This window comes from Salvelinus fontinalis, chromosome 15 (assembly GCF_029448725.1).
Source record: "Salvelinus fontinalis isolate EN_2023a chromosome 15, ASM2944872v1, whole genome shotgun sequence".
In the NCBI taxonomy this organism is placed as follows: domain Eukaryota; kingdom Metazoa; phylum Chordata; class Actinopteri; order Salmoniformes; family Salmonidae; genus Salvelinus; species Salvelinus fontinalis.
The window spans coordinates 43767173-43789970 of NC_074679.1; the positions used below are offsets into that span (position 1 = coordinate 43767173).

Consider the following 22798-nt stretch of genomic DNA (forward strand, 5'->3'; position numbering starts at 1 on the left):
TGTAATACTTACAGTATATAGGATATGGGATCAATCATTCATTCGTTCATATCATCACACAGCATACAACTCATTTATGATTTGAAATGCAAATCAAGCATTTGTTTTAAAATGAAATAGAGCGAGCCTTGAATAACTAGCTTAAACAATAAATAAACCGTTCCATTTCGGAAATTGCATTCACGAATGAACGTGGTTTTAGTCTTTGCTGTAATAAAGGCTTAGCAAAAAAGCGTTACAACAAACTCTCTGGTACCAGTGGTGGTAGGTGCCATTTAAGATGAGGGAGGATAACTTTATTTTATGAGCATGGCCTTATTTCTATTACATCATATTGGATGACAGTAAATCATATTCCATTCAACCAGTTCAATGTAACATAGATAGGTTTAGGCAACTACATGATACTAGAATTTTCCCTATACCCATCATGAGGTTGCTACAACCTACCCTATGAATTAAAGTTTACATTGTAGGTGCACAGGTCGAGATAATTTTGAGTGATCAAGGTGACAGACATTGACACATTCAAGACCGCCTTGCACACTCTTGCCTGCATCTACCTGATCTAGGGTGTAATCATTAGTCCGACAGTTGCAAACAAGAGTTTCTATTGGACAAATTCAGGTATGTTTATCCCTGTCTCGTTCTGTTTGCTTCCGTTTGATTACATTTTTCAACAGAATTGGCGCAATGAATACAACCCCGATTACACGCAAACACAGTTAACTTTCATAGCAGCCACATACAAACACCTTCTCATTTCACCTTTTCCCTTCGCTTGTGGACTTCAGTGCACAACTCACCAGCTGTTTGTGACCAGGAGAAAAAAAACTTTCCAAGCCAAACCTTCATATGATGGTCGCTAACCACTACACACAGCCTACATCGTTGTCACCATATTATCTAATGTCAGAGTCAACATAACTACTACAACTAACGCATTAGTAAACCAGCTACAATCACGCAGTACAGTGTGTACAGTTCCAGTGCTGGATAGCCATAGCCAGCTAGCTAACATAGCATCCCTCTCTTTTTGAGCCGGATGTTTGAGTAGGCTAAATTAACCAGCTGCATTCGATGCTAGCTAAGTAAGTGAAAGTGCGAAAAAAATACTACAAAACAAAGTTCTCTTGCTTCTCCTTCATTTTTGAAGAAATGTATTTGTTAAAAAAAAAGTTTTACTATTGTCTTTCTCTCTCTTTGAGTCAACTACTCAACACATTTTATGTACTTCAGTGCTAGCTAGCTGTAGCTTATGCTTTCAGTACTAGATTAATTCTCTGATCCTTTTATTGAGTGGAAAACATGTCAGTTCGTGCTGCAAGAGCTCTGATAGGTTGGAGGACGTCCTCCCGAAGTTGTTATAATTTCTGTGTAAGTATATGGATGGGGTGAGAACAGTGAGCTTCCTAGGTTTGTATTGAAGTCAATGTTGGAGGACAGAAGCTAGCTGTCCTCCAGCTACACCATGGTGCTACCCTCATTGCAAAACGGTGTGTTTTAATCAATTATTTGGTGATGTGAATATATTTAATATAGTTTTATCTCAAATCTTTCACTATTTTTATATTTGGTCCTCCTTTTCCTCCTCTGAGGAGCCTCCACTGTCTGGTACGCTTATAATGTATTTAGTGTCGTTTACGTCGTTCCAAACGGTCAGAAAGTTATATTGTAATCTAACAGCACCTGTTTGGTACACATAATATGCCTAATTATAAACATCAATGCCTTTCTTAAAATCAATACACAAAAGTATATATTTTTTAAACCTGCATATTTTGGTAAAAGAAATGCATGTTAGCAGGCAATATTAACTAGATAAATTGTCACTTCTCTTGCGTTCAGTGCAAGCATAGTCAGGGTATATGCAGCAGTTTGAGCCGCCTGGCTCGTTGCGAACTGTGTGAAGACCATTTCTTCCTAACAAAGACCGTAATTAATTTGCCAGAATTTTACATATTTATAACATAACATTGAAGGTCGTGCAATGTAACAGCAATATTTACACTTAGGGTTGCCACCCGTTCGATAACATACGGAACGGTTCTGTATTTCACCCTAAGAATAAACATTTTGTTTTTGAAATTATAGTTTCAGGATTTGACCATATTAATGGCCAAAGGCTCTGTCACGACTTCCGCCGATGTCGGCTCCTCTCCTTGTTCGGGCGGCGTTCGGCGATCGACGTCACCGGCTTTCTAGCCATCGCCGCTCCATTTATCATATATCCATTTGTTTTGTCTTGTTTCATACACACCTGCTTTTCATTCCATAATCACACTACATGTATTTAGTCCTCCGTTCCCCTCCATGTCTTTGTGTGTAATTGTTTATTGTTAATGGTGTATGTTCGAACCGCCCTTGCTGTCTCTGCCTGGCCGGTTCCCCTCTCTCCACTGGGATTCTCTGCCTCTAACCCTATTACAGGGGCTGAGTCACTGACTTACTGGTGCTCTTTCATGCCGTCCCTAGGAGGGGTGCGACACTTGAGTGGGTTGAGTTACTGACGTGATCTTCCTGTCTGGGTTGCCCCCCCCCCCCCCCCCCCCCCCCCCCCCCCCCCCCCCCCCTGTTGGTGCTGTGGTGGAGATCTTTGTGGGCTATACTCAGCCTTGTCTCAGGATTGTAAGTTGGTGGTTGAAGATATCCCTCTAGTGGTGCGGGGGCTGTGCTTTGGCAAAGTGGGTGGGGTTATATCCTTCCTGTTTGGCCCTGTCCGGGGGTATCATCGGATGGGGCCACAGTGTCTCCTGACCCCTCCTGTCTCAGCCTCCAGTATTTATGCTGCAGTAGTTTATGTGTCGGGGGGCTAGGGTCAGTTGGTTATATCTGGAGTACTTCTCCTGTCTTATCCAGTGTCCTGTGTGAATTTAAGTATGCTCTCTCTAATTCTCTCCTTCTCTCTTTCTTTCTCTCTCTCGGAGGACCTGAGTCCTAGGACCATGCGTCAGGACGACCGGGCATGATGACTCCTTGCTGTCCCCAGTCCACCTGGCCTTGCTGCTGTTCCAGTTTCAACTGTTCAGCCTGCGGTTACAGAACCCTGACCTGTCCACCGGACGTGCTACCTGCCCCAGACCTGCTGTTTTCAACTCTTAATGATCGGCTATGAAAAGCCAACTGACATTTATTCCTGATTATTATTTGACCATGCTGGTCATTTATGAACATTTTGAACATCTTGGCCATGTTCTGTTATAGTCTCCACCCGGCACAGCCAGAAGAGGACTGGCCACCCCTCATAGCCTGGTTCCTCTCTAGGTTTCTTCCTAGGTTTTGGCCTTTCTAGGGAGTTTTTCCCAGCCACCATGGTTCTACACCTGCATTGCTTGCTGTTTGGGGTTTTAGGCTGGGTTTCTGTACAGCACTTCGAGATATTAGCTGATGTACAAAGGGCTATATAAAATAAACTTGATTTGATGTTGATGTTCACGTGCTATACTTTTGTTTATTGTTCCGTGTTTTTGGGCACTTAGATGGCATTTTGTGCCTATTTTTGGACCGGAATAAAAGTGCGCCTGTTTACTCTACTCTGCTCTCCTGCACCTGACTTCGCCTCCCTTACACAGCCTTAACAGACTCGTATTTCTGTGTGTTTATTATATTATAATTAAATCTATGATTTGATATGTGATAGAGCAGTCTGACTGAGCGGTGGTAGGCAGCAGCACGCTCGTAAGCATTCATTCAAACAGCACTTTACTGCGTTTGCCAGCAGCTCTTAGCAATGCTTGACCCACAGCTCTGTTTATGAATTCAAGCCTATCAACTCCCGAGATTAGGCTGGCAATACTAAAGTGCCTATAAGAACATTCAATAGTCAAAGGTATATGAAATACAAATGGTATAGAGAGAAATAGTCAACGTGTCATAATTCCTATAATAATGACAACCTAAAACTTCTTAACTGGGAATATTGAAGACTCATGTTAAAAGGAACCACCAGCTTTCATATGTTCTCATGCTCTGAGTAAGGAACTTAAACCTTAGCTTTCTTACATGGCACATATTGCACTTTCTTCTCCAACACTGTGTTTTTGCATTATTTAAACCAAATTGAACATGTTTCATTATTTATTTGAGGCTAAATTGACTTTTATTTATGTATTAAGTTAAAATAAGTGTTCATTCAGTATTGTTGTAATTGTCATTATTACAAATAAATAAATAGGCTGATCGGTATCGGCTTTTTAGGTCCTCCAATAATCGGTATCGGTGTTGAAAAATCATAATCGGTCGACCTCTAGTCTCTACCCACACACTCACACCCCAACACACACACACACACACACACACACACACACACACACACACACACACACACACACACACACACACACACACACACACACACACACACACACACACACACACACACACACACACACACACACACACACACACTGCTGTTACTGCTCCACATATGCCGCTACTACAGCTCTCAGTCTTTTATCTATTCTGTTGCCTATTCACTTTACCCCTACATACTGTGCCTTCGGAAAGAATTCAGACCCCTTGACTTTTTCCACATTTTGTTAGGTTACAGCCTTATTCTAAAATTGAATAAAAAGTTTTTTTCCCTCATCAATCTACACACAATACTCCATAATGACAAAGCAAAAAAATGTTTTTTAGAAATGTTTGCTAATTTATTACAATTTTTTTTTTTTATTATCACATTTAAATAAGTATTCAGACCCTTTACTCAGTACTTTGTTGAAGCACCTTTGGCAGCGATTACAGCCTTGAGTCTTCTTGAGTATGACGCTACAAGCTTGGCAGACCTGTATTTGGGGAATTTCTCTCATTCTCTGCAGATCCTCTCAAGCTCTGTCAGGTTGGATGGTGAATGTCGCTGCACAATTATTTTCAGGTCCTCCAGAGATGTTCGATCGGGGGTCAAGTCCGGGCTCTGGCTGGGCCACTCAAGGACATTCAGATACTTGTCTCGATGCCACTCCTGCATTATCTTGGCTGTGTGCTTAGGGTCATTGTTCTGTTGGAAGGTGAATCTTCACCCAAGTCTGAGGCGCTCTGGAGATGGTTTTCATCAAGGATCTCTCTGTACTTTGCTCCATTCATCTTTGCCTCGATCCTGACAAGTCTCCCAGGCCCTGCCACTGAAAAACATCCCCACAACATGATACTGCCACCACCATGCTTCACCGTAGGGATGTTGCCAGGTTTCCTCCAGAAGTGACGCTTGTCATTCAGGCCAAAGAGTTCAATCTTGGTTTCATCAGACCAGAGAATCTTGTTTCTCATGGTCTGAGAGTCTTTAGGTGCCTTTTGGGAAACTCCAAGCGGGCTGTCATGTGCCTTTTAATGAGAAGTGGCTTTCGTCTGGCCACTCTGCCATAAAAGCAAGATTGGTGGAGTGCTGCAGAGATGGATGTCATTCTGGAAAGTTCTCTCCCATCTCCACAGAGGAACTCTAGAGCTCTGTCAGAGTGACCGTCGGGTTCTTGGTCACCTCCCTAAACAAGGCCCTTCTCCCCCGATTGCTCCGTTTGGCCGGGAGGCCATCTCTAGGAAGAGTCTTGGTGGTTCAAAACTTCTTCCATTTAAGAATGATGGAGGGCACTGTGTTCTTGGGGACCTTCAATGCTGCAGAAATTGTTTGGTACACTTCCCCAGATCTGTGCCTCGACACAATCCTGTCTCGGAGCTCTACGAAGAATTCCTTCGACCTCTTACCTTGGTTTTTGGTCTGACATGCACAGTCAACTATGGGAACTTACATAGACAGGTGTGTGCCTTTCCAAATCATGTCCAATCAATTGAATATACCACAGGTGGATTCCAATCAAGTTGTGGAAACATCTCAAGGATGATCAACGGAAACAGGATGCAGCTGAGCTCAATTTCAAGTTTCATAACAAAGGGTCTGAAAACTTATGTAAATAAGGTATTTTTTTTAATTATTTTTTTTAATACATTTGCAAACATTTCTGAAAACCGGCTTTGTCATTATGGGGTATTTTGTGTAGATCGCTAAGGATTTGTATCTATTTAGACGTTTACAGGGGCAGCTTTGACAGGGCAGAAATTTTACACACTGACTTGTTGGAAAGGTGGCATCCTATGACGGTGCCACGTTGAATGTCACTGATCTCTTCAGTAAGGCCATTCTACTGCCAATATTTGTTTATGGAAATTGCCTGGCTGTGTGCTCGATTTTACACACCTGTCGGCAACAGGTGCGGCTGAAATAGCCAAATCCACTCATTTGAAAGGCTTGTCCACATATTTTTGTATATATAGTGTAGCTACCTCAATTACCTCGTACCCTTGCAAATTGATTCAATAGTGTTACTCCCTATATAGTCATGTTATTTTTACTCTTTATTGTTATTCACTGTGTATTTAGTCCTCATGTCAGTATTTATTGGCTACCCGGTGGTCTACACCTGCTGTATACGGTGCATGTGTCAAATGAAATTTTATTTGGAAAGGACCAGTAAGTAAGCATTTCACTGTTAGTCTACACCTACAAATAAAATTGTATTTACTATACATGAAACCTTGTCATATTGATTCAATTCTTGGACTTAAACTTCAAATGTACAGTATTATTGTCACAGATGGAGATTTAGCCAACAAACAATCAAACTGGACAGTTCTATCTCAATCTCTTCATTTAAAGACTCAATCATGGACACTCTTACTGACAGTTGTGGCTGCTTTGCGTGATGTATTGTTGTCTCTACCTTCTTGCCCTTTGTGCTGTTGTCTGTGCCCAATGATGTTTGTACCATGTTTTGTGCTGCTACCAAGTTGTGATGCTGCCATGTTGTGTTGCTACCATATTGTTGTCATGTTGTGTTGCTACCATGCTATGTAGGTCTCTCTTTATGTAGTGTTGTTTAAGTAGTCCATATTTTTATTTAAAAAATATATATTTTTAATCCCAGCCCCTGTACCCGCAGGAGGCCTTTTGCCTTTTGATAGGCCTTCATTGTAAATAAGAATTTGTTCTTAACTGACTTGCCTAGTTAAATAAAGGTTAAATAAAATACATAAAAAAATGTTAGAACTGAACTTGGCTAATGTATTTTTTCCTTTATTGCTTTGTAGGGGGTTCTGTCAGGCACACTTCACGTGTGTGCCTTTGTGAGAGAGAAAACACAAGATAGCTTGTAGCCTACATGTGAATGGAAGGATCACAGCTGTCTGTGAGAGGTAGGTGTCACATGCCATGTGTGTCACATGCCATTTTCTCACGTCAACACTAAGGGAGCAACACTAGGGAACAGTTCTCCTATATAATCAACTTACAGTTGTAAATATCCTAGCCTTTGTCCATAGGAATCACTGTAACTGCAATTGGGACAGTAATATACTAGTTATAACCAATTACTTCAACATGAAGATATATGGAGTTAACTGCAGGACTAGGCTACTATGAGGGGTGAGGATTTATGCTACGAACAACCTCCACGGGGTTGTTGCTGCAAGGGGGAATACGCCTGCATGCAATGTTCAGGTTCAGGTTTATGATCAGTGACACACTTCTCTAAATATGTAATGTTTCTGGACTCTATGAGGAGCCAGACAATTATTTCCACTGGAAAGCAATGTACTGATCATTTAATTTTACCGGTAGATTAACGCTATTTCAATTAGGCCTATATAAACATTATCGTGAAATTGCCTGGAAGGTCGCTCGTTGTGTTCGATAGCAAACCTCCAAGCTGGTTATAATAGTCTACTACTGTTCCTATCCCCGCCAGATACATACCTTGTTACTGAGATTCTCTTTATGGTTCCGCTCTTTATTCCTCCTCAATTTGATAGATGGCGAGCGGAGAAGATTTTTGATCCGACTCTTTATTGTGGAACCCTCCACCGTCATCATGAAATCTAAATTCTGCCTGATCTCAGACATCGGTTGATAGAACTAGTACATGAAATCTGGCAACCAGTGGTGATAGCCAGACAAAACCAAATGTTGTTCAGCAAAATAAATACAAAGATAAAATATACGTTAATTCGCTGTCATGCTTCCTTCTGGTTCAATGCGTTGCATGTTATGTTTGCATGATGTGTGCGGTTCCCGTTCATTACATGCCCTGGTCTGCCTGGAAAGCTTTTCTACATTATCCGTCCTTCTTGCATTACATTCTGATCCACTGGGAGAGATATTTCTCTGGATGCATTTGGAAAAATTGTCCATGTTCCCAGATTGTCAACAGTAGTAGCTAGCTACTTCGATGGTCGGGTTCCTGAAGAGTGTCAGTCACGCCGCGACTCCTCGTCTTGTGTCATTGCGTCCTCCGCGATGAGAACTGCCACCGGTGAAACTGGATCTGCGGCACAATACCAGTTCTTGGTTAGCTACTGTAGCTAGCCAAGCTTTCTGCCAATGTCCCAGCTGTCTCTTTCGTTCCCACATTGGGACAAGAAAGATACTGCCGTTAGCTAAACCACACGCTAAAGAAGAATATGCCCAGTGCTATTGCCTACTAGCATGCCATTTAACAACGTTAGCAAGCTAGTACTGTAGGCTAACGTTGTGCATAGCCCCCAAGCACTGTCAGTGAAATGCCAGCTAGCTAGCTACCTTGCCGCTTCTATCAATCTTTTTCTGTTTATTCCATGCAGGGTTGAATGACAACCGCTTGCGACACTGATATCTATATTTTACTTTCCCGTTGTTGAGAAGTTTTGGGCAGGACTGTCAGGGCAGACCTCAGTCTCGCCTCGTAGCAAGCATCAACATTTGACAGTCATCTGTTGATTACTTTGGAAAAGCATTCTGACCCAGATCTCACCAGCAGCAGCTCACCAAGTCAATGTCGCCATCTAGTGGTTGAAATTGTCAAACTCCATTTCATGTGCAGCTCGTCGCTTTAACAGTAAATTGGTTTTAGTCCTCAACACTCGAATGCAAAATTTGAAAGAAAACAGTTGTTGAAAGCCGCTTTTTAGTAAATTATATGTACATAGGGAATTCTAGTCACATTGTAAAACATTTTCGAATATTTTATTTGCAAGACTTTAACCTTTTATTTACCTTTTCATGTACAGGCATGACACTGACAAACACATAACTTAAGAGTTTTAGTTTACTTTTTTACATGGCTTTGTGTGGGAAGTGACATTGACAATATATTACATCTTTCCCAGACACCAGTGCATGCTAGTCTTAGTACCAGTCTGACAAACATTCCACTCATTGTACTCTGTGTCATGTGCCAAAGAGTTAGTGCTATCCGGGATCCTTGGGACTTCCTACGCGAAACCCCAACCGCATTTTACAGTTCAACTTCGATGGGGGGTAGGGACGTTGAGTTGCTCATTGTTTTTTACATTTTATTTATTTAACCTTTATTTAACTAGGCAAATCCTTTAAGAATAAATTATTATTTACAATGATGGCCTTTACCGGCCAAACCCGGAAAAAGCTGGGCCAATTGTGCGCTGCTCTACGGGACTCCCAATCACGGCTGGATGTGACACAGCCTGGATTCGAACCAGGGACTCTAGTGACGCCTCTTGAGATGCAGTGCCTTAAACCACTGCGCCACTTGGAAGCCCAAAAACATTGACTGCCGAAACCAGGGATCGAACCAGGGACCTTTAGATCTTCAGTCTAACGCTCTCCCAACTGAGCTATTTCGGCTGGTTAACAGAACTCAATTTGATTGTGTCCATAACACGTGGAGCCACGAAAATATAATTACGGTAATATTATAACAAAGTCAAGAACAACAAGTTTGCTGTTAGCTAGGAAAGTTAATACGTTTTGTAGTTGGTATATATTTAGTTTCAGAATTTAGACCCTAGACGCGAGCTAGCCATTTTTGAAAGATACCACAGTCACAAAGTCAAAATGTGCTAACTAACGTTAGTGGAAACCGCTTCGTCTTGATAAAAATAAAACGGTTGCTGGAGATATTAACTGACGAGTTCCAATAGTTGCGTAACCTTTGAAATGAAGGACAGCTGTGATGTTTATCAAATCAGATCTCCTTGAGCTCTTTTTCAATCGCGTTGGTGCCATTTTCACAAGTATGCGATGAATTGTAAACACTTTTAGTACAAAACTCCTTGTAACACATTCGGTCTTGCATCCAAAACCGTTCATTGTGCATTCATTTTGTTTGGAGACATCTTTCACCACATACAGTGACCATTGACCCAAAATATAAGTTCACTGAAATATAACTAAAACAATGGTTTTAAATCAGTACATGGCACTGTTTTCACAGGATATTCACTTGCACTACCCCTCAAAATTGACTGAAAATCAAATCATCTTTTCTATCCCATGTGTGGGCAAAAAAAGGTGTGAAGACATCTTCCACAATCATATGGTAATCATGTATTGCGTTTTAAAGTATTGTACTCATGTATTGTAATGTTCTTGTGTGTCTCAGTTGTGCATGACACTAATAACAACAGGGATATGGGTTTGATTGTATGGATTTACTGTGGTCACTTTGGATGAAAGAATCTGCTACATAAATGACATGGAATATAGTTTACTACTGGCCAATGCAATTTTACTGTAGTAAAGCAGTGTGCAACATCTTTGAGAAGCAACATCAATGAGAAGAGACTTGCTCAGGCCAAGAAACATGAGCAATGGACATTAAACCGGTGTAAATCTGTCATTTGGTCTGAGTCCAAATTTGAATTTTTGGTTCCAACCGCCATGTCTTTGTAAGAAGCATAGTAGGTGAACGGATGATCTCCACATGTGTGGTTCCCATCGTGGGGCATGGAGGTGGTGGTGTGATGGTGCTTTGCTGGTGACATCAAAATAACATTTAAAAAAACTAATTTTATTTGTCACATACACATGGTTAGCAGATGTTAATGCGAGTGTAGCGAAATGCTTGTGCTTCTAGTTCCGACAATGCCGTAATAACCAACGAGTATTCTAACCTAACAATTCCACAACTACTACCTTATAAACACAAGTGTAAAGGGATAAAGCATATGTACATAAAGATATATGAATGAGTGATGGTACAGAACAGCATAGGCAGGATGCAGTAGATGGTATAGAGTACAGTATATACATATGAGATGAGTAATGTAGGGTATGTAAACATAAAAGTGCATCGTTTAAAGTGGCTAGTGATACATGTATTACATAAAGATGACAAGATGCAGTAGATTATATAGAGTACAGTATATACATATACATTATATTAAGTGGCATTGTTTAAAGTGGCTAGTGATACATTGTCTATGATTTATTTAGAATTCAAGGCACACTTAACCAGCATGGCTATCATTTGTAGCCCCGTGTGGCTCAGTTGGTAGAGCATGGCGCTTGCAACGCCAGGGTTGTGGGTTCGATTCCCACGGGGGGCCAGTACAAAAAAAAAAGTATGGATGTATGTACCTGTAAGTCGCTCTGGATAAGAGCGTCTGCTAAATGACTTAAATGTAAATGTAAATTTGTTTTTCAACAGGACAATGACCCAAAACACACCTCCAGGCTGTGTAAGGACTATTTGGCCAAGGAAAAGCAGCCAACAAGTGCTTAGCATATGTTGGAACTCCTTCAAGACTGTTGGAAAAGCATTCCAGGTAAAGCTGGTTGAGAGAATGCCAAGAGTGTACAAAGCGGTCATCAAGGCAATGGGTGGCTACTTTGAATAACCTAAAATATATTTTGATTTGTTTAAAACATTTTTGGTTACTACATGATTCCATGTGTTATTTCATCCCTATTATTCTACAATGTAGAAAATATTAAAAATAAAGAAAATCCTTGAATGAGTAGGTGTGTGCAAACTTTTGACTGGTACTGTATATAAGTATGATATATATTTGTATAATTTACAAACATACAATTCCATTCTATAGATTTCAAAATATGTATATAGTAGACAAACCAGTTTGAAATAGTTAAGTATTTTAACAAATTAAACAACAATCAAGCATTACCTTTTACTTTATATGAACACATATATTGCATGTATTGCAATGTGAAACATTTCTTGATGAAACTGATTAAGTATGGTGAAAAAGTTACTATGATTTTGTGTTGTACTTTACCCAATTGAAAACGTGCTTGATGTTTTTAAAAAACTGTCTTTTTGGAGTTTTGTATTGAGTTGTGAAAATGTACCACATACTTGTAAAAATGTCACCAAAACAAATAAATGATTGAAAAAACAAAACAGTGATGTTATATGAATATTCTAACAAAGCCCAGTCTCTGGAGTGGAATGTAATAGCTGAACAGACTGGTAACCAGGCTAAATGCATGCATCATTGCCTACATTTTCTCAGCATCCCAATAGCAGCAGACAAAATGCATCTACAAGCACATCTCAGCTCAGTTGGACTACACTGACTGAAGGAGGTCCTCCAAAATGTTTCTTTCCACTCCATGCATAATTACTCCAACAGACTCTACAACCAACAGACTCTAGTGCTTTACTGACCAGCTCCCAAAGCCCCTCTTGGACGTGGAAAATAAAGGGATCCAGAAAAGCATTGAGGCAGTAGAGTAACTGGGATGACTCCACTAGGAGGTTCACAACATTGGCCACCCTACACGTATTAGTGTGGTCATACAACATGAAGAAGATGATGCAAGCTATAATATGGAGCAACTGCCCTGGTACCCAGCACACCAAGAAATTGGCTATGAAAACTGCAATCAGCCAGATGGTCTTGTCCCCCCGGCCCTGCATGTTGCCTGCAGCCCACTGCTGCCGCGACTGCCTCATCCGGGCTATAATCTTCATGTAGGACGGGATGATGAGGAGCAAGGGAACAGACACCTGCACAGAGTAGTAGGATAACAGATTGTAGGTGGCTGCGCTGTACCTGAACCTTGAGGTCACCACAGTTCCACAGTAGCGGATGCCGCTCTTCCGCTCCCTGTAGTTGATGTTAGGATAGCTGAGGTAAATGAGCAGGACGGTAATGGCCCATAGGAGCAGTGAGACCAGGGCAGCGTTGCGGGGGGTGCGGACCATCCGTGACTCGAGTGGGAAGACAATAGCCAGGAAGCGGTCGGTGCTGACAACACAGATAAACATGGTGCTGGAGGTCAGGCCCACAAAGTGGAGTATGTTACTCAGGATGCACAGTGAACTGCCCATGCTCCAGTCGTAGTTCTCACTTACATAGATAGCCCTGGGCGGTATGGAGGCCAGGTACGCTAGGTCACACAGAGCTAGGTTGAGTACTCCGATGGAGCCGATACTCCAAGGTCGAGACGGTTTGAGGCAGATCACCAGGCTGCAGACGTTTCCAAAGATACCGAGCAGTGAGAGGGTATGGTAGAATGGAGGAATGATGGTTGCAGCGTAGTTACAGGTTGAGCTGCAGTCCTCGAAGGGGACTAAGGGCAGGGAAAGGTCTTCAATAATCGACGATGTGCTGTTTCTTCGCAATAACCACCTGGGGACGGAGTCCATTTCAGACATGTTCCTTTCAACAGAGTTCCTGTATCAACTGATAATTGAATAAATGTGTCAGATCAAACAATTACAAATTCCAATCATCTGTCAAATCACATTTATAATAAAATGGCAATACACTGGGAAAGACATACTCTAGAGTAATATTCTAATCTGACATGAAATCACACTTCTGTAACAATAACAAGCTAAATAAATGTCTTCATTCTAATATTCATAAACAACTTTGAGCAAACTTTTAGACAACATAGAAGAAATATAACTGAAACATATATAATAAAACTGAAGTAACACGGAGATCGTTCTGATCAACACTTACCCTTGAAGAACGCAGCTGTACCTGAGAACCTTTTAAATGTTCTGCAACTTTTTTCACAGCTTTTTATCACACCATGGCATCATTACGTCAGAAGATCATGACTACGTCCCAAATGGCACCCTATTCCCTTTACAGTGCACTACTTTTGGCCAGGGCCCATAGGGCTTTGGTCAAAAAATAGTGCACTATATAGGAAATGGAGTGCCATTCGGGATACACATTGCTACCAATTCTATTTCACATGGGAAATTAATGATATTGTCCGGTAATGAATAAGGTCATTAGTTTGCAATTAGATCCCATGGGTCAATTGGGAAAATGTCAGATCTCTCTCTTTCCACATATTTCAAAAGGGCAAATGGTAACCAACATTAGAAGATTACTTAGCATTTTAACAATCAGTTACCCATGCGTGTTCTTTCACAATATTCCTGTAATACCTTTTCATATATGTTCAAAGTAAGACGTACAGTTACAGTAAGTTACTTAATCTTTAAAGTAATATTACTATTCAAATCATATAACATGTAACTGCGTCAGAAATGTATATCTAGGCAGCCCACATTCATTGTTAGATTTTATTTCAAGGCGTCTTCATTTCTCTTATTCCAACATCCTAAACATAACGGTTATTGACACCATATAAAAATATCAGAAATACCTTTACAAAAACAACTCCATTAATCAGAAGAAAAAAACAGTCGTAAAAGTGGAAAAAAAGTAATTATTTACATGGCCTATTATTATAAAAACATGTATTTTATACTTTATACAGAAATTAAATCTACACTTCATGCTTCTAGCAAAAAAGTATTGATGCTGTTTAACAAGAGGGTTGGTTGGCTTTTAATTCTGCAAGCTTACCTCTTAGCAGCATAAAAATAATTACAGCAAATGTATTTCCCCCAATTTAACATCGAATACATTTCCCCTCAAATGGCACCCTATTCCCTATAAAGTGCACTATTTTTGACCAAAAGTAGTGCACTATATTGGGAATAGTGTGGCATTTGGGACGGCCATCTCTACTCCTATTATATAGTGAACGTCAGGGTCTGATTATTACATACATCACTGAACAAGTAAAGCTGCTCTTCGAAAGGTCACAAGGACTGCAGATTCAATGACCTATCCATCCTACAGGGACCTATTAGGATATTGCTTATTAAGTTGACGTTGAGATTTGTTGTCTGCGGTGCACGCAGTGGTTAGTGTAGCAAACAGTGTGCCATACAAAAGCAGATGAAATGTCCCTTAACCTTTAAGGCTTAATTCACTACGACCGAGAACTTTCCTTGCATCAAACACGAAGATATGGCAGACAGGGCCTACTCTACTCCAATATGGAGACAGGGCCTCTGAAACAGTCATATACACTCAACAGTATAGTACTATGAACACAAACAGCATCAGCACTATCAGATGTCTGTCTACAGATCATCTTGCTCTGATGGGAGAGATATACTCTAAAACCAGAACATACTGGACACCCTTAAAATGTAGAGTTCCTGGTAGCTTAATATTACGCGAAATTCACTGCATCTCCTCTTAAAAATAAGGGAAAGAAAAGCAACAGATCTGGGCCCGTTTTTAAGCGTCAGATCCTTGTAAGCTTATTCCTTACGATCTAAAAGGCTAAACTGATTCTAGATACACTACGTGACCAAAATAACAAACATACCTTAACCCTTATAAGTATGCATATACATGCTCTCCTACATACCCTCATACACTACATGACCAAAAGTATGTGGACACCTGCTCGTCGAACATCTCATTCCAAAATCATGGCCAGTAATATGGAGTTGGTCCCCACTTTGCTGCATTAACAGCCTCCACTCTTCTGAGAAGGCTTTATTTTTTTATATATATATATATATATATTTTTTAATGTAACCTTTATTTAACGAGGCAAGTCAGTTAAGAACAAATTCTTATTTACAATGACGGCCTACGCCGGCCAAACCCGGACAACGCTGGGACAATTGTGAGCCGCCCTGTGGGGCTTCCAACCACGGTCGGATGTGACGCCTCTTGCACGAAGTTGCAGTGCCTTAGACCGCTGCGCCACTCAGGAGCCGAACTAGATATTGGAACATTGCTGCAGGGACTTTCTTTCAATCAGCCACGAGCATTTGTGAGGTCGGGCACTGATGTCACGCGATTAGGCCTGCCTCGCAGTCGGCGTTCCAATTCATCCCAAAGGTGTTCGATGGGGTTGAGGTCAAGGCTCTGTGCAGGCTAGTAAAGTTCTTCCACACCAATCGACAAACCATTTCTGTATGGACCTTGCTTTGTGCACAAGGGCATTGTCATGCTGAAACAGGAAAGGGCCTTCCCCAAACTGTTGCCACAAAGTTGGAAGCACAGAAGAATGTCATTATATGCTGTAGCGATAAGATTTACCTTGACTGGAACTAAGGAGCCTAGCCCGAACCATGAAAAACAACCCCAGACTACTATTCCTCCTCCACCAAACTACGCATTGGGGCAGGTAGCCTTCTCCTGGCATCCGCCAAACACAGATTAGTCCGTCGGACTGCCAGATGGTGAAGCATGATTCATCACTCCAGAGAATGCGTTTCCACTGCTGCAGTCAAATTGCGGCGAGCTTTACACCACTCCAGCCAGCCGACGCTTGGCATTGCGCATGGTGATCTTTGGTTGGGGTGTGGCTGCTCCGCCATGGAAACTAATTCTATGAAGCTCCCAACAAACAGTTATTGTGCTGACGTTGCTTTCAGACGCAGTTCGGAACTCAGTAGTGAGTGTTGTAGCCGAGGACTGATTATTTTTACGCGCTTCAGCGGTCCTGTTTTGATCTTGTGTGGCCTACCACTTCGTAGCTGAGCCATTGTTGCTCCTAGAAGTTACCACTTCACAACAACAGCACTTAGTTGACTGGGGCAGCTCTAGCAGGGCAGCAATTTGACAAACTGACTTGTTGGAAAGGTGGCATCCTATGACGGTGCCACGTTGAAAGTCACTGAGCTCTTAAGGCCATTCTACTGCCAATGTTTGTCTATGGAGATTGCATGGCGGTGTGCTCGATTTTATACTCTTGTCACCAACTGGTGTGGCTGAAATAGCAGAATCCACTAATTTGAAGAGAAAAACATGACTCCTGACTGTCAGAACAGTGTCATGTCAGTCTTTGCATTTCAAGTCAATATACTGTATATATCGATACAAACAAACATCTTTGGATATCCGATAGGCACGTTAGGTAGTGCCGCTTATAAAACAAAACAAATGTGCAGAAAACTAATTAAATAAAAACTGTTTTTTTTTACAAGGATCTCAAAGGCCCTGTGTTTTAGATATATTTACACACTATGAGGTTGGATTAATACTGTGAAATTGTGATCATGCGCTTTTAGTGTAAGTGGTTTGAAAATACATTTCTACCCATTTTGGTGGGATGGGGTTTTGGCCTGCCTGGTGACGTCACCAGGCAATAAATAAGTTAATACACCAATAACCGCTCGTTTTCCCCTAGCAAATTTGCATAAGAAATTGTTCTTTGCTAAGAAACTATTTTTGACCATGTTAACTGAAAACAATCATTGTAAGCTACTTAATTGTTACCAAGAAATGATTTGACAGAGATAAAAACGGCTACATTGTACCTTTAAATGTAGTTATCCCTGATTGGTTGAGCCACATAAGGGTCATATTTATTACAGCACACCGTGGCAAAACTTTTTGCAACAGAAAAACAAAAATGAACATTTCTTATTGGACAAGTTCAGGTAGTAGTCCAACCCTGTTTCAGTCAGTTTTTGTCAATTTGGTGACAAATGATTACGACCCATGTGAGTAAGGGTCTTGAGGAGAGATGGCTACAACATTGACCCTAAGTTAGTTAGTACTTAGTTCTACGTCTGAGGGTTGTTCTTTAGTCCTAGTGGGGCTAGCCTCGGCATTGGCCTCATCTGCAGTAGCGGGGGCGGGGCTAAAGCATCCCCCGGCTTATCATTGGACTCCAGCACCTTGGCCACGCCAACTTTCATCTGCAGCAGCGGAGGCGGGGTCAGCGCCTTTTGAAGTACACCGTGACCTTTTGCAGTGCATGCTGGTCCTTGTGGGCTGTGCCCATTGACAATCGGAGCAGGAGCAGAACCTGTCTCTGATGGTTTCTCATTGGATCCAGAACCCACTTTAAGGTCCTCTGCCTGTGGCACTGGCATGTCTGGGCCTTTGGAAGCCTCATCCTGGCCTTGTCTCTCTTTCAGCCCCAGAAGGTCCTCGTCAAGTCTCAGAAACAAGGGGCTGAGGGAGCGCTCGTCATCTCCATCTCTGATGATTTCCTTCTCTGCCTGCGGTGGTGGAGGTGAGGACCGGTCCATCCCAACCTCCCCAGGCTCAGTGGCTGGTTTGTGGGTGACCACTGGAAGACCACTGGGGCTGACGTTGTCTGTGGTCATCTGCTGGTTGAGGAAGACGATCTCGTTGAGGAGAGACGTCAGACTCTCGTCTTCAACGTCACCTTCTTCGTTGTCTTCGTCCTCCTCATCCGAGTTCCTGTCTGCGTCGATGATCTTTACACCGTCTCCAGAGTGGTCCAGCTGCTTCCCCAGCACCGCCCCGTCCTCCAGCCCACTTCCCTTACCCTTCACTGGAGATGGCCTCCTCAGAGTTCCCCCTGACACACCTGGAGGGGCTTTGACCAGTGAAATCACATTGGCTATATGAGGAACTGAAAAATAGGAAACAAAACAACGGGTTTATCTCAGTGGCATAACATTCAGCTAACTTCATCAGATTCATAGATTTCTACATCCAAGCGGTAAAAACGTGTCAGAAGTTACCTCCCCTGTTGAGGATATTACGAGGTGGAGTGAGAGAAATGGGTTGTGACATTGAGGGGATACAGATGGTAACTGAAGCGACACCTAAAAAAAGAAATTTAAGAAGAATCAGAATCAAATCAACAAAAAAAGTGGTATGAAACTTGGAGTACATTGAGTCACTGAACGCCCACCTGGTATTAGAGACTGTTGCATTTCGATTCCAGTGACGCGTCCTACCGGCAGCAGAGAACTGGCAGGCTGCATTGGGCTCTTAGTGATCCCCTGCTGAGATGGTATCACTCCACCCACTATAGACAGCATTTGAGGAGGGAGAAACCCAGCATGAACAGGTGGGGAATCTGTTGGGGAGGCAGAAAAACAAATCCAAATGATTGACAGTGCTTTATTTCTTCACATGGAAGTTCAGTCTCTAGATCTGAAGTCAGCCTGGCCCATTTGGTGCAGCTAGACAGTAACAGGGTCAGAGGGAGAGGTGACTTACCTAGGGGAGGTTGTGGTTTCCTGCGAGACAGGATGTTAGGTCTTGTCCTTTCACCCGGAGAACGACACGTTGGGGGGGGTTTCCTGGAGGGTGGGGAGATGATGGGACTTGTCTTGGGTTGTTGGGGTGCAGGCTGTGGGGGTATAGAGCGTGGGACAGGGGTGGGTACCACCTTTAACTTGAGACCGGGAGCCAGGGATTTTGGCTTAGGCTGTTGAGTGCTGTTGGGTGAGATGGCTTTATTGGGTAGGACTGATGACGAGGGGGCTGAGGACGCCCCTCTCCGCTTCCCTTTGAACATCACGTCCATGTTCTTCTGTTTGGTAGAGATGTCCTGAAGCTTCCTGAGGATGAGCTCCTCCGTCTTTCCTGTAGAGAGACAACAGGCCAGTGTTACCGGAGGGAGAGGCTGGAGAGGAGAGGATAGTCAAATGTAAGGCCCATTACCAGATTTTTGGGAGATTTTCTTGATATAAGCAGCTCGTTCTTCGGTCAGCGCACTCTTCAGTTTTTCCAGGCGTTCACATTTGTCTCTCAGGTCAATGACTTGTTTTCGGGCCTGTCAAATAACAGAGACAATACTTGGTATCATTTAGTGAAGAGGTTATTTACTAAATAAAACTCGATGCAGTTCTGGGAGGTAGTGTATGTCACAAGGCAGCATCAATTAATTAGTCTGCTAACTTCCCTGAATATGACAATCATTTCCGAAACAAAATCGTCAAGAAAGATTGAAATGGCCATAGCTTATTTTACTTAACACTCCCAACAATCCATATTTAAAGTCTCACTCCAGTCTCCTTTTCAGCTCATTGATCACCTACTTTACTTAACAAAAGGCACATCTTAATAAGTGGTCCAGGTATGATCATGACATGGCAGAAGAGGGGGTGAGCTTTTCCTCCTTTGTTCTTTATTGCTCCTCTACTGTTCCTCAAGCAAGGAGGGAGGCCGTTGACACCTCCAATCCCCATCAGATCAACTCCTTGAAGTTTGCAGTTGTGTCCCCCAAAAATATATCATTTGGCGCAAAGCATTTTTTTTTTACCCTTTAGTGAGTGTTCTTTACTGTATCTATACCTGTGATATGTTTTTTTCAACAGTAAAAGTTTTAAAAAGTAAAAAATTTATTTTTTTTAAATGGAGAAAAACTAAAATCGCTGGAGGACGTATAAGTTTGATTAAAGTTGTACCATGTTTATTTAGCCTTTATTTAACTAGGCAAGTCAGTTAAGAACAAATTCTTGTTTACAATGACGGCCTACACCGGCTAAACCCCCCCCTAACCCGGACGATGCTGGGCCAATTGTGCGCCGCCCTATGGGACTCCAAATCACGGCCGGTTGTGATACAGCCCGGGATCGAACCAGTCCGGAGTGACGCCTCTAGCACTGAGATGTAGTGCCTTAGACCGCTGTGCCACTTGGGAGTAATGTAATGGCATCCATGTAATGTGGATGCCTACCACCACCTATTGAAATGTACCGTATGGCATGGTAAATCACGTGATACAAGAGTTCTCTGGAGAGCGTAGGCAAGCTCTGAGGTGTTATGGGTCCTATGGGCCCTGGTCAAAAGTAGTGCACTATATAGGGAACAGGGCGCCATTTGGGATGCATCCTTAGTCTTACCTGCCCAAGGATGAAAACATTAGTAGGTGCCGGGTTGCCAAGGTCCAAAGTCTCTATCAGGGCTTTAAAGCTCTTCCGAAACTCAGCACAGCGCTGTCTCTCATATTTGTTGTGCAAGTCCCAGTGCTAATGGTAACATTGAACCAAAAACACTGCAAATTACAACCATGGACACTGAAATCACAGAATAACCATATTTGAAGGAAGGAATAAAAGGTCGTTCCACCTCTTTAGTGCGTTTTACCTTCAATTGTGGAGTGGTGTTATTCATTGCATTGTCCTCCACAGTCTCAATGTCTACAGGCTCCTCCTCTAGCAAGCTTTCCTCCACATCCTGAAAGACAGATGAGTCGTAACGAGAGAAAAAAAACGGTAAAAACCACAATTCTCAAGAGAAGAGATTTAATCAACAGAAACCGAATAATCAATTATTTCTTACACTGATGGTATTAATGACGTGCCCTTTAGCGTTGTAGTTTTTGTCGTCGTCAACGTCAGAATCCTCGGTCTCATCCGAGGAGTTGTCGGTTTTCTCGTCCTCCGTGTCCTCCAGAAGGTCCACCACCTCATCCCTGTCCTCCTCCGTTTCTGTTGTCACTCCTCCCATGCGCTTACCCCCCTGAGCCTCTTCTGTGGTCCTCTTTGAGAGGGGACCAGGCCTTGGTCTCTGCTCAGACTCACCGCAGGTGGAGACAACTGAGGAAGACGAGAGAGCAGAGGAGACTTTCCCTTCTTTCTTCCAGTTGACGTGCAGCTTCTCGATCTTCTGCTGGGAACCGATGTGCTTGATGTTCGTCAGTATCTGTTCCTCAGACTCTCCTGTGGAGGAAACACGTCGGTTGAATGTACAACCAAATCAGTCAGTCAAATGCATTCATCTACAAAGACCTTTTTTTACATTAGTTGTCGCAAACCCACATAATACAGAATGTTGACATGTTACAGGAGGAGAGAGGAAGTACATAAGAGGAAATGGAGAGGTCAAATGTAATGCCCATTATTACCAGTTAACTGGGACATCTTCTTGACGTGAACTGCTCTCTCCAGGGTCAGTGAACTCCTCAGCTTCTCCACGTTGGTGCTTTTCTTTGTCAAGACCTGGATCTCCTCCTTGGCCTGGTTAAATAACAGAGTTAACTTGTTATCTATTGAGGATGGTTGCTTCAACGAAACAAAACTAGAGCGCCGCTCTGATTGGCCACAATAACAAAATACACAAATAATACCTTTTATGAGTCCCAAATCGCAACCTATTCCATATATAGTGCCATAGGGCTCTGGTCATAAGTATATTACTTGTAAATGCTAGGGACCTAACGTTATCATATTATCACAGTACTTAGGTGCTGATACTATATGTATTGTGATTCTAACTATTCTATATGTATTGTGATTCTAACTACCGTAATTGCTGGACTATTAAGCGCACCTGAATATAAGCCGCACCCACCGAATTTTTTATTATTATTTTTTTTTGTACATAAATAAGCCGCACGTGTCTATAAGCCGCAGGTGCCTACCGGTACATTGAAACAAATGAACTTTACACAGCCTTTAAACGAAACACGGCTTGTAACAAAAATAAATAGGCTTTAACGAAACACGGCTTGTAACAAAAATAAATAGGCTTTAACGAAACAGGCTTGTAACATTTTTTTATTTTTTAAATAGCAGTAAACAATAGCCTACCAAGAAAGTCCTTGGTCACTATCTTCCTCCTGTGCACTGAAACCACTGAAGTCATCTCCTTTGGTGTCGGAGTTGAATAGCCTCAGAATTGCTTCATCCGATGTTGGATCGTTTTCATTGCGCTCTCCTCACTTTCATCCGGAGGCAAACTCATCCAAGCCTCATTTTCTAGTTCGGGCCATCTGCTTTTCTTTCCTCTGAAAACTTTTGTTGTCTTTTTGCACTAAGTCAGTTTCTCACGCTGCTGTTTCCAACGTCTTATCATCGACTCATTAAGGCTCCCGTGCAGCAGCACTATTTCCTTTTCCAACAGCCAGATCGATCGCCTTCAAATTGAAAGCTGCATCATATGCATTTCTCCGTGTCTTTGCCATGATGAGGGTGACAAAATGACTACCGTAATCAGAATGATGGAAAGTTTGAGCGCGCTCGATTTACGTCACATGTGACGGTGCTCAGTTTTT

The 22798-nt window shown here is 42.2% G+C and overlaps 3 protein-coding genes and 1 non-coding gene across 9 annotated transcripts in view; all 4 read right to left on the minus strand.

Moving 5' to 3' along the window:
- mapkbp1 (mitogen-activated protein kinase binding protein 1) overlaps positions 1–8743 on the minus strand; it is a 76224-nt gene extending 67481 nt beyond the window's left edge. For all 3 annotated transcript variants that reach the window (XM_055863920.1, XM_055863919.1, XM_055863918.1), the window contains exon 1: positions 7745–8743. In XM_055863920.1, coding sequence (XP_055719895.1) covers positions 7745–7891 — 147 coding nt within the window. In that variant the 5' untranslated portion in view covers positions 7892–8743. The remainder of the gene's footprint in view (positions 1–7744) is intronic.
- A 256-nt stretch (positions 8744–8999) lies between these two features.
- LOC129812039 (type-1 angiotensin II receptor A) lies at positions 9000–14187 on the minus strand. The gene has a single exon (XM_055863933.1). The coding sequence runs from the start codon at positions 13404–13406 to the stop codon at positions 12300–12302; it is 1107 nt and encodes a 368-aa protein (XP_055719908.1). The 5' UTR covers positions 13407–14187; the 3' UTR covers positions 9000–12299.
- On the minus strand, positions 9556–9628 carry trnaf-gaa (transfer RNA phenylalanine (anticodon GAA)). Its single transcript has one exon. It is a non-coding gene; the product is annotated as a tRNA-Phe (tRNA).
- Positions 14188–14283: 96 nt separating the features above from the next.
- Positions 14284–22798, minus strand: part of mgaa (MAX dimerization protein MGA a) — a 35072-nt gene continuing 26557 nt past the window's right edge. For 3 of the 4 annotated variants that reach the window (XM_055863932.1, XM_055863929.1, XM_055863930.1), the window contains 9 exons: positions 21650–21761; positions 21085–21464; positions 20890–20979; positions 20646–20771; positions 19462–19573; positions 19015–19383; positions 18704–18871; positions 18531–18614; positions 14284–18418 (listed from right to left, as the gene is read on the minus strand). In XM_055863932.1, coding sequence (XP_055719907.1) covers positions 17598–18418; positions 18531–18614; positions 18704–18871; positions 19015–19383; positions 19462–19573; positions 20646–20771; positions 20890–20979; positions 21085–21464; positions 21650–21761 — 2262 coding nt within the window. In that variant the 3' untranslated portion in view covers positions 14284–17597. The remainder of the gene's footprint in view (positions 18419–18530; positions 18615–18703; positions 18872–19014; positions 19384–19461; positions 19574–20645; positions 20772–20889; positions 20980–21084; positions 21465–21649; positions 21762–22798) is intronic. The other variant, XM_055863931.1, reaches the window with a different exon arrangement.

Bases quoted from the DNA above. Each gene is read 5' to 3' on its own strand.
- LOC129812039 (XM_055863933.1), bottom strand. From the start codon at position 13,406: ATGTCTGAAATGGACTCCGTCCCCAGGTGGTTATTGCGAAGAAACAGC.